The 16,102-nt window shown below is 40.3% G+C and overlaps 1 protein-coding gene across 3 annotated transcripts; it reads left to right on the plus strand.

The window, feature by feature from the left end:
• The first annotated feature begins 13,244 nt into the window (after positions 1-13,244).
• LOC104700750 (putative cullin-like protein 2) lies at positions 13,245-15,819 on the plus strand. Of its 3 annotated transcripts, XM_087457172.1 has the most exons (9): positions 13,260-13,398; positions 13,884-13,963; positions 14,231-14,385; positions 14,496-14,589; positions 14,665-14,850; positions 14,930-14,977; positions 15,062-15,265; positions 15,384-15,461; positions 15,625-15,819. In XM_087457172.1, the coding sequence occupies exons 3-9, from the start codon at positions 14,249-14,251 to the stop codon at positions 15,658-15,660; spliced, it is 783 nt and encodes a 260-aa protein (XP_087313298.1). In that variant the 5' UTR covers positions 13,260-13,398; positions 13,884-13,963; positions 14,231-14,248; the 3' UTR covers positions 15,661-15,819. The 3 variants fall into 3 exon arrangements, with proteins under 3 accessions (XP_010414616.1, XP_087313298.1, XP_087313299.1); XM_010416314.3 differs by lacking the exon at positions 13,884-13,963 and having other exon boundaries at positions 13,245-13,398; XM_087457173.1 differs by lacking the exon at positions 13,884-13,963 and having other exon boundaries at positions 13,332-13,398; positions 14,474-14,589.
• Positions 15,820-16,102: the final 283 nt, after the last annotated feature.

The following is a 16,102-nucleotide window of genomic DNA, read 5'->3' on the forward strand; positions in this document are numbered from 1 at the left end:
GTGCTTAGCTCGTGTGGTTCCTTGTTTATATTCTTTTCTTTTATTATTTTAGGATTGTTAGACAAAACCCCATTATTGCTTGACTTGACTTGCATTGTTCTGATTGCATCCTTCCTGCTAGCATAAACAACCATTTGGATTGATAACCCTTTGTACTACAACTACATAGGGAATTGATACCCTGGGTGAAAAACCTGTTATCATGTTAACCACAAATCGACGGTGCAAATCGGATTTTTGGCTTTTAAGATGGATATGAGCAAAGCCTACGATCGAATGGAATGGTCGAACCTGGAAGCGGTCCTGAGTCGGCTGGTATTTGAAGGTAAATAGGTTTAATGGATTATGTGGTGTGTTAGTTCAGTCTCTTATCAAGTCCTTATCAATGGGCAGCCCCGAGGTTCTATTTTCCCAGAACGGGGCTTACGTCAAGGGGATCCTCTTATTCTGTATTCGTTTATTCTTTGTACAGAAGTTTTGATTGCTAATATTAAAAAGGCTGAGAGGGAGAAAAAGATCACTGGTATCAAGATAGCTCGTGATTGCCCACCTATCATTTGTTATTCGCAGATGACAACCACTTTTTTTGTAAAGCAGAAGAGGATGAGTGTAAAAAAGTTATGGATATCATTGGTCAGTAAGGTAAAGCATCGACTCAAGAGGTCAATGTTGCGAAATCATCTATTTTGTTTAGGAAAAAAAGTACCAGAACAAGTTAGAGAACAACTTAAAACCGTCAATGGTATTTTTAAAGAAGGGGGAATGGGTTCCTATTTGGGTATTCCTGAAAGCCTTGAGGGTTCATGTAATAAGGTCTTCAGCTATAATGACAAAATATTTATCAAAGGGTGGAAAAGAAATTTTGATTAAATTCTTTGCTCTGGCCCTCCCAACTCATGTAATGTCATGTTTTAAACTTACTCAGGAATTAACATCTAAGTTAACTAGCCCCATTTCAAATTTCTTGTGGAGTTACAGTGATAAGGATAGAGGATTACATTCGGTGGAGTGGGATAAGTTGTGTAAGAAAAAGATAAAGGAAGTTGGGGTTTTAGAGCGCTTGATAAATTAAATGATGTGATGCTTCCTAAACAGTATTGGCAATTGGTTTTAGAAGGGCAGTGTCGGTCGACACTAGAAGGGTGTCGGTCGACAGAAACCTTTTCAACGGGCGGCTGATACTTGTTTCCCTAGTTTGTTTGTGTTTGTTTTGTTGCTTGTTAACGCCGGTTTCTCAGTTGCTTGTGTGTATAGCTGAGTAGATGGGAGGATTGCCTCACTAAGTATTTATGATAATACTTACGCATCTCAATTGTTGTTTGTGCTGTGCAGGTATGTGACGTAGAAATCATGGTGATGAGGAAGATTATCTAGGGTCTCGGTTGTGTATTATTGGTTATAGGTTGTTATGTTGTTGGAAGCTGGCTTAGTAGTATGCTAGGTTGCCAGGATCTTCAAGCTTCTTTGCTACTACCTTGTTTTGAATGATAGCACTACACTCATAAGTTAAGATAATCATTCCTTGTAGAGCTTTCTTCTTCTTCATAACTGCATCTTTGAGGAACTTGTTGTATGATGCGTTCAACAAGAATGCATCAATAATTGACATTGTAATAGCAACATCTTTCATTTTTGTATCAAACATAGCTCTATACTTGTCCACTTGTTGCTTCTTAAACCTACCAGGAAATGGCAACATCTTTACTTTTCTTGAGAGCTTCATCAATGGTATTATCTTGCTTTGGTTTCTCAACCATTTTACTCTTCCATTTGTCAGCCACAACCTCTTCAGCTTCTACGTCTTTACCAGAATCGTTTTCTAGTAACTCTTCCTCATCTTCATACTCAACTACTACCTCCCCTTATTTAGGTTCAATGTCCTTATTGAGCTCTTTAGTAGGCAACTGCTTACCACTTCTCAGCGTTATGACATTGATATACTCCTTTGGGTTTGGTTCCGGCTTTCCCGGTCGTGAGCCCATTTGTCTCGCTGTAGAAGAAGAATCTTGTCCCTGGACCTGTGTTTGCAACCTCTCAATCTTAGTATTCAACTCACCATAGACATTCTCAACCTTTGTGGGCATAGCTTTCATTTGAATAGCAAGCTCAATAGCACATCTCCCTTTTCCTTCTAATAGTTGGCAAAGTAGAGCATTTGTATCATCTGCTTGGCCTTGAGGGTTTGGTGCATTCAGTTGTTGCTGAGGTTGGGAATAGGTTTGAGGCTTGATTTGGTAGTTCCCTTGAGGTTTAGGTTGGTAGTTGGGCAGGGAAAGAAAACCGGGAGGTTTTGTGGTGTATAAGTCTGATCTTGCGGGTTCTCCACATTGGTTTTGTGGTAAGAGAGGTTTGTCGTCCGACATTGGCCCTCCTTCTTCTTAACGAACAACACCGGCGCTCCCCACGGTGATACACTAGGACGAATAAATCTCTTGCCCATAGGATCCTCCAGCTGCTTCTTCAGCTCTGCCATCTCTGCTGGAACCTTTCTGTCAGGTGCCTTAGATAACGGCGTCGTCCCAGGTTCCAGATCAATCATGAAAGGATCAGACCGAGGTGGTAACCCCTGCAACGACTGGCACACATCCTCAAACTCCTTCACAACCTGAATACCGCTAACCGTAGACTGCCCCACTGACTCTGGCATCGATATAGTAACTAGATAAGCCTCTTGTCCCTTCTTGATCATCTTCCCCGCCTACATGGCCGAGCTCACGAGACTCTCTGAAATCGGTCTCACTCCCTCAAAAACCAACTTCCCTCTAGGACGCTCAAACTCCACTCTACCCTGATGACAATCAAGGTGAACCATATGATGATGCAACCAATCCATCCCCAGGATAACATCATACAACTCAACCGGGCTAATAAGCAAATCCGCTGGCCATGACTCCCCTGCGATCTGAATATCAACTCCCCTCACCCGTCCAAGAACTCTCAAGAACTTGCCTCCCGCAGCTCTGACAACTCCCACTTGCTCCCAACGATCTCCTCAGATATTAGCGCTCTTTGCGCACTCCAGAGTAATGAAGCTATGGGTAGCTCCATAATCAAACATAATGTGGGACCTAACCCCGCCCAACAACAAGGTCCTTACACAAACCTCATGTGCTAAGAACCTAACACTTTATCACATGCAAAACATAAAATCTGAACCTACTGAAATGCACAAAGTCTAGGTACCAGAAATTATACATGTGATCACCCCAGTACTGGTTCCTCAAGTTTCTACCGTCGTGTACACCCGCGGTGCCTGCTCAATCCATGCCACCTGCTGCACTCTAAGCTGCACTCTAAGCCGCTACTACCATCTGCTGTAACTTGGGACACTTGGGCTTGATATGCCCAGGCTCCCTACAATGATATCATACACAAACCGCTGATTGTGCCACTGTCGTAGCACTCCTGTGGGGACAGCTAGCTACTCTATGCTCCATGCTACCTCACCCGTAGCATCCTGCACCACTAGGCCTCTGCGTAGCCTCCCACTTCCTCTTGCTTCCCTGTGCAGGCTTGCCGCCCTAGCTAGAACCTCCATGATGCTGAGTCTTTCTAGGCTGAACTACGGGACTAACCATCACTGATTGTGCTCGGATGTCCTCCTTAATCTCTACCATAGTCTCAACCAGCTCTGCACACCTAACATAACTCCGCCCTCTGCAGTGGAACCTCAAATCCTCACGAAGGACCCTCATAAACCTCTTGATCTAAGCCTCCTCGGACTCTATCGCCTGACCCCCATAGATCAGAAATTGACTGAACTCCACGTCCAGCTCCCGCATTGACCGAGTCCCCTGATATAACTGTAAGAACTGCACCTCAAACCGGTCAAATGCCTCCCTAAAAAAATACTTGCGGTTGAACTCCTCCACTAAGTCAACCTAAGACATCTCCCTCTGCACCCTCCTAGCAGCCACCGATCTCCACCACAAGTGAGCATCACCAATCAGGTTGTGAACTCCTATGTCCACCCAAAACTCCTGAGGACATCTGAGAGACTGGAAGTTATGTTCCACTCTCGCCCTCCACGCATCTGCAACGGTAGGATCCTAACCACCCAAAAACCGCTCAGTACCAATGTTGCCCATCTCTCTCAATATACTTATATAATGAGAATGAGCTCCTACATCCGCAGCTACTGGCTCCTACACCTCTGGAGCTTGCGCCTGTACCATTGCTGTAACGACTTGTTCCCTTGGTACCGGTGGTACATGAGATGGTACGTACGCGGTACATGAGATGGTACGTCTGCGGTATGGATGCGGTACGTCAACCAGTGCCGATAAGTGTCGACAGCAGTACGACAACCAGTGCCGATAAATGCCGACAACGGTACGACAACCAGTGCTGATAAGTGCCGATAGCGGTACGACAATCAGTGCCGATAAAGATCGGTAGCGGCAAGCGAATGTGATTGATAGCGGTACCAACCTCGGAACGAGAATAGGACAAATCATGGTCTGTAAAGGGAAATGGCTGCGATTCGATAGTCGATGGGATTCAGATGAGAATGGAGATTTCGAGACTACCGAAGTAGTGAACAGATGTTTGAGTTGAAGGAAAAGGGATCCTTGGCTTACATTGTAGATGATGCACACATGTTTGAGTTGACAGTCTGAGTGATAGTGGGAGTGAAAGTCCTAGTGATGGTGATAGTGATAGTGAGAGTGATAGTGAAGTAGGATTATCCGGAAATGGTCGCATCAGTGAACGATGGATCGGGCCGATGGACAAGGATGGAAATATTAGATTATGGGCCGATGGGTGGCCTGGGAACTCGGAAATCTTGCGGAGATTTAAGCCAACTCATGGGAAAGGAAACCCGAGAAAAATGGAAACTCGCGGAAAAGGCAAAGTTGGTCGGATAAGGATAGATGCGAAAAATATGGGAAGTTAGGGGGGTGATAAGGCTTATCGTTTTGAGGCAAGTCGAGGTGGTTTAGTCGACCCTATATAAAGGATAGAAACCCTTAGAGAAATTCTCTAGAATTCGCATAAGACCTTTTAGCCGCCGCAAGAGAGAGAGAAGAGTTTCCATAGAGCTTGACCAAGAATTCCCTAAGTCTAGATCGAGAGAAGAACGGTAAGTCTTCTACCACCTTGATCCGTCGATAGTTTATGGTTCATACATCGGTGGTTAACGATGTTGATCTGTCCGTGTAGAGGCGGCGATCAAAATTGGGCATAGGAACCTAGAGATTAACACCGTAGGTCAAAACCAAAGGTGAGTGCGTGACTGTGGCCGAGTTCCATGGTTGATTCTCTTGACCCGTGGTTTATTTAATCTCATTAATTGCTTGTCTTGGTTAATGGTTAATGTGTTCTATGGCAATATGAATGGTGGTTGGTCTAAACGACTTAGGCAACTATCCTATGTGAATTGTTTGACTTGCGTGACTTGCTTGGAATATACCCTGTGTCGGATTGAGATTGTTGAGTTGAGCTTAGTGAGACGGGATGATCGCTCCACTAAGCAAACTTGTTTGCTTACGCCTCCTTTTTATGGACGCAGGAAAAGAAAGGTCCGGTGATTAGGATTTTAGTGGCTGACCAGCTCGTGTGATGGAGGCAAGGGAGGAAGAGGATGGTGGCTTGGGTAGTTTTAATTATGGCTTTTATTTGTAAGGATTGTATCGGTACCATGCATGGTGTTAAGAATGATTTTTTAAGGATAATTTGAATATCTAAATTAATGAATGCGTATTTTTAAGTTATATCACCTGATTTACATATCCGTTGTTGCATATTGTTAAAAGAACGAGTAGAAATTTTATAGGCCCTAAGAAATATTTTTGGCCTGTACGGCCATGTATGGGATTTTAGGGTCGGGGTCTTACATTCCACCTGCTAGGACTCCCGCTCCTAGAACCCTAGCATCACCGACCAACCCGGCACCAACACCGCCCACATGGAGTCTCTCAGTGCCTACAGTCCTATCGGTACCCCCACCGGACACATTCATGGACCCCTCCTGGAAACCCTGAGTCTCGCCGACGCCCTCAGTTGTCACACTATGATCTATAGTATCCTAACCGATGGTGTGACACCCCGGCTTTAGATACTTGCGGAGAGGTTTAAAAGAATTGATTTGGCCACCTATGTCACCAAAGTGCATTTATATTTTTGGTCTAGGGTCTTGAGAGAACTCCACAGTTAAGCGTGCTAATGCTGGAGTAGTCTCAGGATGGGTGACCTTCCGCAAAGTGACTGTCGGAACTGTGCAAGTGAGGACAAAACACATGGAAAGATCATGTGGTGATGTGTAGAGATGGTAACAAGTCTTTAAAGTTTCTGGACGTAGAAAATCGGCCGTTGAATATAGACGGGCTCACAAAACTAGTGAGAGGACGTGAGGCCCATTTAGGAAGGTGGGCCCATGGACTGGGATTGGACATGGGGCCCACTAAGAGGTGGCGGTCGGGGTGTTACATTTGGTATCGGAGTCGAACCTTGACTCGTGGGGAATAGATTGCGCTCACAACGTCGAGGGTGACGGTCATGGTGCGCAACGAGGACGTTGCGATCTGTTTGTGCGGTTGAATTGTGACACCCTAGTTTTAGATACTTGAGGAGAGGTTTAAATTAATTGATTTTGCCACCTATGTCACCAAAGTGCATTTATCTTTTTGGTTATAGGTCCTGAGAGAACTTATCAGTTGAGCATGCTTATGCTAGAGTAGAGCATGCTTATGCTAGAGTAGTCTCAGGATGGGTGAGCTTCTGGGAAGTGACTATCAGAACTGTGCGAGTAAGGACAAAACACAGGTAAAGATCATGTGGTGATTTGTAGAGACGGTAACAAGTCTTTAAAGCCTCCCGGACGGAATAAACCGGTCGTCGGATATGAATGGGCTCACGAGTCTAGTGAGAGAACGTGAACCCATCAAGGAAGGTGGGTCCATGGACTGGGATTGGACATGGGGCCTCTTCCCCTATCACGACCACGTCCGCGTCCACGACCAGCCACAACACCACCTCTAACCATCTGCACTACCATGAACAAAAGACTAAGCAAGCAATCTCAACAAAACAAAAATGAAAAACTCATTGAGGAATCACATTTTGGGCTTGAAAAGTGTTTTCTAGGACTCCATGCCACACACAATTGACTAACTCACATAATCAATTAAACATGCAAATCCACAACATCCACAACAGACACAACATCCATACTGAAACGTCCCATACCTACTAGCCACCTAACCACAAACACACCAAACATCGTAAATAACCAAAAGATTCCAATAATCAATAACCAATAAATAATAAACCAATAATTCAATAACTCAATCCAGCAGAATCATAAACCAACAATCAACATCCTAGCAACATTCTATGACTCAACTCTAGCAACGTAAGAGAAGCCAAACAACAAATCAACGAGCCACTAAAACATCCTCCTCTTCATCGCCTTGATTCCAAGATCACACTTTGCCTTTACCTGCACCATAACACATATGAGATGCCTGAGTAATTTATAAACACTCAGTGAGGCAATCCTCCCATCTACTGGGCTATACACACAAGCAATTGAGATATCTCTAACCATCAAAACAACAATCAAAAAACAAACAACAAACCAGGACACTACATCGACCGACATAGCGACACCAACCCATGCATCGACCAACACCAAGTGGGGTTGCATCGATCGACACAAGCTTGCATTGACCGATGCAAGGTTCACCTGCATCGACTGATATCAACACTGGATCGACCGATGCATGCTCGACATTTCACAAAATCTCTAATTGCATCGATCGACACCTCCAAATGGCATTGATCGATGCTCCTAGGTCAAATTGCGTCGCCCTCGCATTACATCAACCGACGCACATAGTGCATCGATCAACGCACATGTCGAGCATCATCTTCCCCGAAGCTACTTGTCGGATCTCCATTCCTAAACCACCAAAACGCAAGCCAATGCCACAAAGAAGCCTCCTAAAGCCATTAGAGACTCAACAACATTCTAACAAGCCAAGGAATCAACCATATAACACATAAACAAGCAAAATCAGAGAATTTTTGAGAAGTTAAGTTGGAGACTTACTTCGTCCAAGGTGGCTGGAGTGCCAATGTTTAGCAAGTTAGTAATTTTCATGCTGGTTAGGTGGGAGCTGAGGGTGTGGCCGGTGTGCTTATTGGTGTTGATGGAGGTCCAGCGGCAGAAGAAAGGATTAGTTATTCTAGGGGATGATTAGTTCCCCGGAGGGGATGAGTAGTTCCCTTGGTACAAGGATCTCGAGGGTGACGATCCGAGAGTGAGACGGTATGGCTCGAGAATGACGGTCTGAGAGTGCAGGCGGTGCAGTTTGAAGGTTGCGACCTAAGAATGTATGAGTGAGGGAGAAAACAATGTCTAGGACATGGATATGAGCATAGTGATTGGATGTACACCTCGGAGGTCGGGAGTGATATTGGGTTTTGGGTTGTGCTTACCAGTGGGGTCAGGGTTTTGTGGACTGTTGGGTCACGGGGGTGTGAGGACTATTGCGACAGTTGCTTAGGGAAACCTTTGCTGACGTTGTTCAGTCCGATCGGAGGATTTACAGGCCGTGGTGACAGATGCGCGGAGTTCCTTGGCGGATGGATGATGTTGCGGGATTCACGGATGAATCATGTTGGTGGGGAAGAATTGTAACATCCGTGTTCCGGGATTATATTTTGAGTTGTGTCGATTAAATCAAAAGAGTGGATTTTTAATTAATTTCAGTTTAATTAATTTTTGGTTTAATCTAATTAAACCAAAAGCCCTAGTAGTCTTTCTAATAGTGATATCTCCTTCTCATTTTTGTGGATTGTCGACGCTAGAGTCTCAGAAAAAGAGAGAGAGAGCCTTGGTCGATTTGGTGTGAAGGAGAAGGAGAAAGAGATCAACAAAGCTTTATCTTAGAGAGAAGGAATATGAGTAGAATCGTTAAGGTTTGGGAGAAAACAGTTACGACATATCAAATCGTTTTCAAAGGTAACGAAATTTAATAGAGTAATTTGCAAGTCTTTCATCGTCATTCTATTTTTTACAGAAGTGAATTTGGATTTAAACTCGATGAGTTATTGGCAGTTTCGTGAGACACGCATTCTCAGACGTGAATTGGGACTATCGGGATTGTAACTGAGATCTTGTCTGGTTTCCAATCGGCACGAGATTTTGTGGAATACTTTGTGACGCATCGGGATAACTTTTAACTGGAGGGATTTGATAGTTAACGGTTGGTTTTTATTTTTAGAGTTTAGTCTTTGAAACTGTTCTTTTCTAGTTTGCTTTTGGTTGTGTGATTTGTTGTAAGATGTTTCTGGACTGTTTCAGATGCGAGGAGAGTCTCTCCTGGTAAATTTGTTGTTAGAATCATTTGTTAAGGTGAGTGCATGACCATGAGCTTATCTGAGCGATTTGGTTATATGACTTGTTTTGTGTGATGATATGTAGGTGTGGTGAATGTGTTATTGGATCATCTGTTCAATGATTGGGTTGTTATGTTTTATATGTGGTTGTACTCTTGATTTCCTTGTGTGTATAGCTCGTAGATGGGAGGATCGCCTCATTCGGTATTTCTGGTAATACTCACGCATCTCATTGTGTTTGTGGTGCAGGTAATGCATGTGTAGTGTGGAATCATGGCTATGAGGAGGAGGATAATCTAGAGTCTCGATTGTGTGTTCTTGGTTATGTTATTTATGTTGGAACCTAATGTTGAAGCATGTTAGGTTGGTAGATAGAATGGTTAGGAAGGATAATGTATTGGTGATTATTGTTATATGTATTGTTGTGCATGTTATTGGTTGGATGGTAATTAAATATCATGGGCTATTTAATTATATTATTATTCTTATTAAAAAAAGTGGTTGGTTCGTTTCAGCTTAAATCATCGCGATTAGTTCTGCATAATCCGTCTCGAAACTCTAACAAACAGCTCCGCAGCAATTCTACTTTCTATGGCTCAAAGCAGAGCTTCCAACTCCGAATAGAGCGGAGAAGGACTACGTCTAAGACTTCTAGCTTCCAACACTAAAGTATGAGCATCACTATTACAGCACCACCATCCCAAGCCTGAATTGGGCTTTGAGACTTTCCAGGAGCCATCTATTTGACAACGGGAACCCTGACCTTGAATCACCATAGGAACCAAAAAATCTGGTGGATTTGTAGAACATGAAAAAACCTCTATCTGAGATTGTGCATCCTCCCATAATATTTTCTCACACAAGCCTGATTAACTACCTCATCTTGCGTGAGCTACGTGCCTTGAAAAACTTTTGTATTCCTATCCTTCCAAATTGACCATAATATCCATGGTAATTAATGTAGAGAATCTGGGTCTCCTGATTGAGATGATCCTCTCCACAAGTGTAACATCCGTGAACCAAATTGGTCGAGTTGGGGATGTATGTCGATCGACCCAAGTGGTGTGTCGATCAACACCAACAGTTTCTAGTTCGATCGGTTAGATTTAAATCGTCGAATTGGAGGCAATTGGGTTTAGGAAGACCCTAAATCAAAGTATATATGCTGGAAGTTGACCTAGGGTTCGGGAATAGCCTCATTGTTGATTCCAGAGAGAAAATAGAAGAGAGAAAGTTGCTCTAAGAGTTTTTGGAGATTTCAAGCTGCTCTTGAGAGATTTGAGGCTTGGAAGGTGATAAAAGCTGGTAGAGAGGCTGTTTGTGTGGTTTGTTGGTCAAAATCTTCTTGTTGCAAAGGTGAATGCATGACCATGGCGTATCTAAGTTTGAGATTCTCTGATTTTCGTGTTTATGTGTTGTGTGGTTGATTCCTTTGTTTGTTGGTTGATTTTTGTGGTTCATGTGGCTCTGTGAGACTCCTATTTGGTTCTGTTTTGGACTTCGTACGTTTGGCGGAGGAGATCTGGCGTGCATCTTCGAGGAGAACAATGCTTGGTAGTTGCCTCCATCGACGCAAGGTGTGTCTCGCTCGACGCATGTGTAAGGACAGCGCGACAAACATACGAGCATTGATCGATGCCATGTGAAGGTGTCACTCAATGGAAATTAGGGTTTCCGCAAAATGTCGAGCATCCGTCAATCGACACAAGGTGTGTGTCGGTTGACGCAACCTATGTCGTGTCGATCGACACCAACCTCTCAGCAGGCGGCTGATACTTTTTTCTTGGTATGATTGTATTTTTGGTTGTGTGATGGTCATTGAATTCTCAATTTCTTGTGTATATAGCCCATTAGATGGGAGGATTGATTCACTAAGTATAAGTGATAATACTCACGCATCTCAAATGTTGTTTGGGGTGTGCAGGTATATGTGACATGAAATCATGGCGATAAGGAGGAGGATGATCTAGAGTCTCGATTGTGGTGTTGGTTATGTTATTAATGTTAGAACCTTGTATAGAAGCATGCTAGATTGTTGGATACAGTAGTTAGGAATGATATTGTATTGATGATTATTGTTATATGTATTCCGCTGTGCATGATATTGTTATTCTGGTTAGTTAGTGATGTTTATGTTGTTGGTTTAATTAAGTAGTATTAGATGCTTAATGATATATATTTGAAAAAAACAATGGGGTTGTTTCAACAAGGTAGAATCCAAATTCAAGAACACTGACTCATAAGGAAAACCCTTTTGTGAAACCTAAATCGGAGAAAACTCTCAAACTTTACGCGAGCATGGACACTCAAAATGAGCATGGTTAATTGTCTCACACGCTGAATCACATCTCTTACACCATGTACCACACTGAACACCGCGATGAGCTAATCGATCCGTCATTGGAAGAGTGTCAAATGCAATTTATCAAAACAAATGCTTAATTTTTGGTAGAAAATGGAAATTCCAAGTATGGGCACTCAAAGCAGTACATGTTGGGCCACATTCAACCTCTTCCACCATCTCCCTCGCCAACCCATAACCCAACTTCACTGAATATTTCTCTAATCTTGAATGATGTGATACCAACCGATATGGCTTAAAAGTCATGCTGATAGCCATACTCCATATAATTTGAATACCAATCGGATTCATAAACCCCTGAATAATAGGTAAATGCCACTCCCTAGTAACCAAATTAATTAAATGATTAACCATTAAATTTGGATGAAAAAGTCTACCCCTACCATTTGCTGGTCAAAGATGTTGGCGGGGATTCAAGGATCTCGCCATACTGAAATATTATAACACGATCCCACCACCCACCTTTCACCACGCTCTACTAAGCTTTTTGTCGAGAAAATGCTCCTCTAACCAAATGACGGTGAATGTGGCTTTATTTTTTGTTCCTAAATTACCGACCTTGCAACACCTGGGTAAATAAAAAATTCGGAAATTGAATTAAACGCCAATACTATTTAGCAAGAATCGCATCGTTGAATTTCTCCATAGCTCGAAACCCCAAACCTCCATTACTTTTTTTTTCACACAACTTATCCCAAGCCACCCAGTGTAGTCCCGATCCTTATCACTAAAACTCCACCAAACATTCTATATGGCACTTGTTAACTTAGATGTCAAATCCTTGGGAAGTTTAAAACATGACATCACATAACTTGTTAACTGATTTAATAAAAATTTCCTTCCCACCCTTTGTTAAATATTTTGCGGACCAACCATTCTTCCAATCATTCAACCTATCACAAACATAGCTAAAGACTTTATTATGTGAGCCCTCAAAAAGCATTCAGGTTCTCAAAATCTTTTTTAAAAATGAGAAATTCAAACCCCAAAAAGAAAATTAAATTTTATCAAATAGCTAATCTTATAATAAAGAAATTTCTATTAGAAAATTAATCAAAGTTGAATAGTTAAGAAGATATATTGAAAGGTATTTTTGAAAACAGATATCTACAAAAGGGTATTTCTAATAATTTCTCTATGGTTGAGTTTTATTAGATTTAATTCTGAATTTTATGCATAGTTATTTTGAATGGGAAAAAATCTCATAAAGGTTAACTGGATATACTAATTATTCTTATAATATACTATATCCTTGAAACATTTTTAAATAAATCATTTCTATATAAATAAATGATTAAATACATGTATTTAAAATTCAGTTCAGAATTTCATTTCTCTTAATTTAATTATGTATGATTCTGTATATAATCTTTTAATGATAAATAATTTGATTTTCATATTCATAAGTATTAAAATTTGTAGATTAAATCATAAAGTAGAAATTAAATTGGATTAGATTTTATGTTACTTTTGTTTTGTTAATGCATTTAATTGTGTTTTCATGTAAGAAAATCCCAGGATGATAAATGCACCCATTGCTTCCATTGGGAGAAAATTCTCGTAGCTCTTTTAGATGTAACAACCTTGTATAGGATATATTATAGGCATTTCCTCATTCACTTGTAAGCTTCTCATTTCGCATCGCTAATCGAAGTAGGTGAAATAGAATTCATACTATTGGGAATCTCCAGGTACGTGATACCTGCAGATAATCGATTACATCTGGCAAAATCGCTAAGCACATCATTTCTATCTCGATTAATAACAATGTTTATAAAAAAAAATCAGTCATCCGATTACCCTCCGTCTAATCCGATTATTTTATGCCTAATCCTATTACTTTCTACTTAATTTTATGTATACCGATTATTTTTAGAGCTAAATGGAAATCAATATTCTTGTTTTATTAGGAGTTTGTGATTTTTTACTATAATTATTATACAAACTTTTGATAAAAATCATAAAATCTTGTCTTAAAAATATGTTTTATGTGCTTACCGCAAATTTGAAAAACAAATATCATAGTTTTATATTTTATCTGATGTCTTTCTATTAGCGCGGATAAAACTATACATATATTTAAATTTATGTTATTTTATTTTATTATTAATTTAATAAAATAATCCTAAAACTAGTTTCCAACTAAATCTTTTTTAATCTCTGATTTTATTCCTAGGCACTAAATCCACCCCTAACTCCTGAGTAGGCCTAACAACTTGTAAACAAACTCTTAGTTAAGAAGAAATTTTGAATAAGGTTCTACACAGTTCTTGGTGACTTTTTTTTTTTGGCAAACACAGTTCTTGATGACTTTCAAAAGATTGTATCGTGCTCTTGAATCGTTTTCTTTCAAATTTGTGGTTCTTTCTCTCTTGGTGATTATTTCTTGCGTTATCACAATGGATGCCGTAACATTTTGCAGTTGTTCTTTTGGTTTTCTAATTAGTTTTAGTTTTGAATGCCGATGCGAAAGTATTGATAATAACCTCAGAAATATTTTTCGTGGTTATTACTTTATTACAGATCTTGATTCATTTTAGAATGATGGCACTACACACAAAATTTACATTTGAAGAAGGATGGTCCTTCGTACAAAAAGATGTTATCAAGCTGATAAAAATTCTAGAAGAAGAGTCTGAACCACGATTTGACGCTCTGCAAATTTTCTACTTTTACACGTACGTAGGCCATCTTATTATTCTTATGTAATGTTTGGAATCTTATGATATGTTATTGTTAACTATTACGTACGGTTACTTACCACAGTGATTTCTCATGTGATTTAAAGAAATGCCTACAAAATGTGCACCCATAAACCCGCTTATGAAGCAGAGCTTTATGAGAAGTATTGCGAAGTGATTGAAGATTATGCTATACAAACTGTGAGTATCAAAAGATATTCCTCTTATTTTTCATAAGCTTAAGCAAATATTTAATACTTGTTTTATGTGGTTTAGGTGTTGCCATCCTTAAGGGAGAAGCATGGTGAAGATATGCTAAGAGAACTTGTTAGGAGGTGGAAGAACCATAAAATTCTGCTCCACGGGTTAACCTGGGTCTTTGGTTATCTTGACAGATACTTTATTCCTCGGAGACGCATTCCATCACTGAGTGAAGTTGGCTTGACGTGTTTTCACGACCTGGTTTGTCATGCATATCCCTATACTTCTAATGTTCACTGCCTCAAAAGTTTCTAACGGATTATGCAATTATGTACGTCAGGTTTATCGTGAGATGCAGTCCACGGCCACAGAAGTTGTACTAGCACTTGTACGTATTGGTATTTTGTAATGAAAAAACTCCGGTCGAACCTGATTCTTGAATTTTATATCGAACGAAACTTGTATTTGCCAGATTCATAAAGAACGTGAGGGAGAACAGATTGATAAGGAACAAGTGAAAAACGTATTAGAAGTCTATGCGAAGAATGGGATGGGAACTATAGAAAGATATGAAGAGGATTTTGAAAGATTCATGCTTCAAGATACTGTATCTTACTATTCTCGCAAGGCATCAATGTGGATGAAGGAGTGTTCTAGCTCTGATTATTTGCTAAAGGTATGTCGCCTATATATATGTAATTTTATTCGATTTCAGCAAAGTAAATATATATATATATATATATATATATATATATATATATATATATATTAATGTCAATAGTTTTATATGGCAGTGTGACTTGTGTCTAAAAAGGGAGAAGGAGAGAGTCACTCACTACCTTTATTCAAGCACTGAGCCCAAACTAGTTGAGGTTTGTTAATTATGATATTATTTATTCATTAATATGGAATTAATCAAATTTTGACGAGGGAGATCTTTTGATTGACTTGCTTGTTTATATTGTTCACTTGTTTCTTATGTTTCTACACAAAATAGATTTATATGTATATAACTTCTTTTAATGCAATTTGTAGGCATTGCAGGAGGCCTTTAAGATCTTTTATGTCTAACAAAAAAGTGGCAACAGTTTGCGTTAATATCGTGAGTGAAGAAGAAAACTGTGGATGATCATATGCTTTGGATTTCGTAATAATAAAATAGAAAACTTATGACTGATTGGGTGAGATTAATAAGGCAAACTATGATAGTACTTTTTCAGTTTCTCTCCTTCTCTGATAGTTCATCATACTATACAACACCAGAATAATGGCAAATACGGTTGCGTAAATATATTATCCGTCGGGCGAGGACATGACGTAGGAAGAATTTGGTACAAATACACCAAATTTATAATATTAGAAACAAAATGATAAGCTCAAATTAACCCTAAACGAAAAAACGAAAAAACGGGAAGAGAGAATAGTGAATGAAAAATTCAGAGAGTGCCATAGTCTTCTTCTTCTTCTTCTTCGCCGAGTTCTGTGTTTCTTCCCCTACGAATTCGCGCCAATT

The sequence above is a fragment of the Camelina sativa genome, chromosome 7 (genome assembly GCF_030686135.1).
Source record: "Camelina sativa cultivar CO46 ecotype springtype chromosome 7, ASM3068613v1".
Classification (NCBI taxonomy): domain Eukaryota; kingdom Viridiplantae; phylum Streptophyta; class Magnoliopsida; order Brassicales; family Brassicaceae; genus Camelina; species Camelina sativa.

Excerpts from the sequence above, each read along its gene's own strand:
- LOC104700750 (XM_010416314.3), top strand. The coding sequence starts at position 14,249 with ATGATGGCACTACACACAAAATTTACATTTGAAGAAGGATGGTCCTTC. Across the intron at positions 14,386-14,495 it reads CAAATTTTCTACTTTTACAC|AAATGCCTACAAAATGTGCA; the intron begins GTACGTAGGCCA and ends TGTGATTTAAAG. Across the intron at positions 14,978-15,061 it reads CAGAAGTTGTACTAGCACTT|ATTCATAAAGAACGTGAGGG; the intron begins GTACGTATTGGT and ends TGTATTTGCCAG.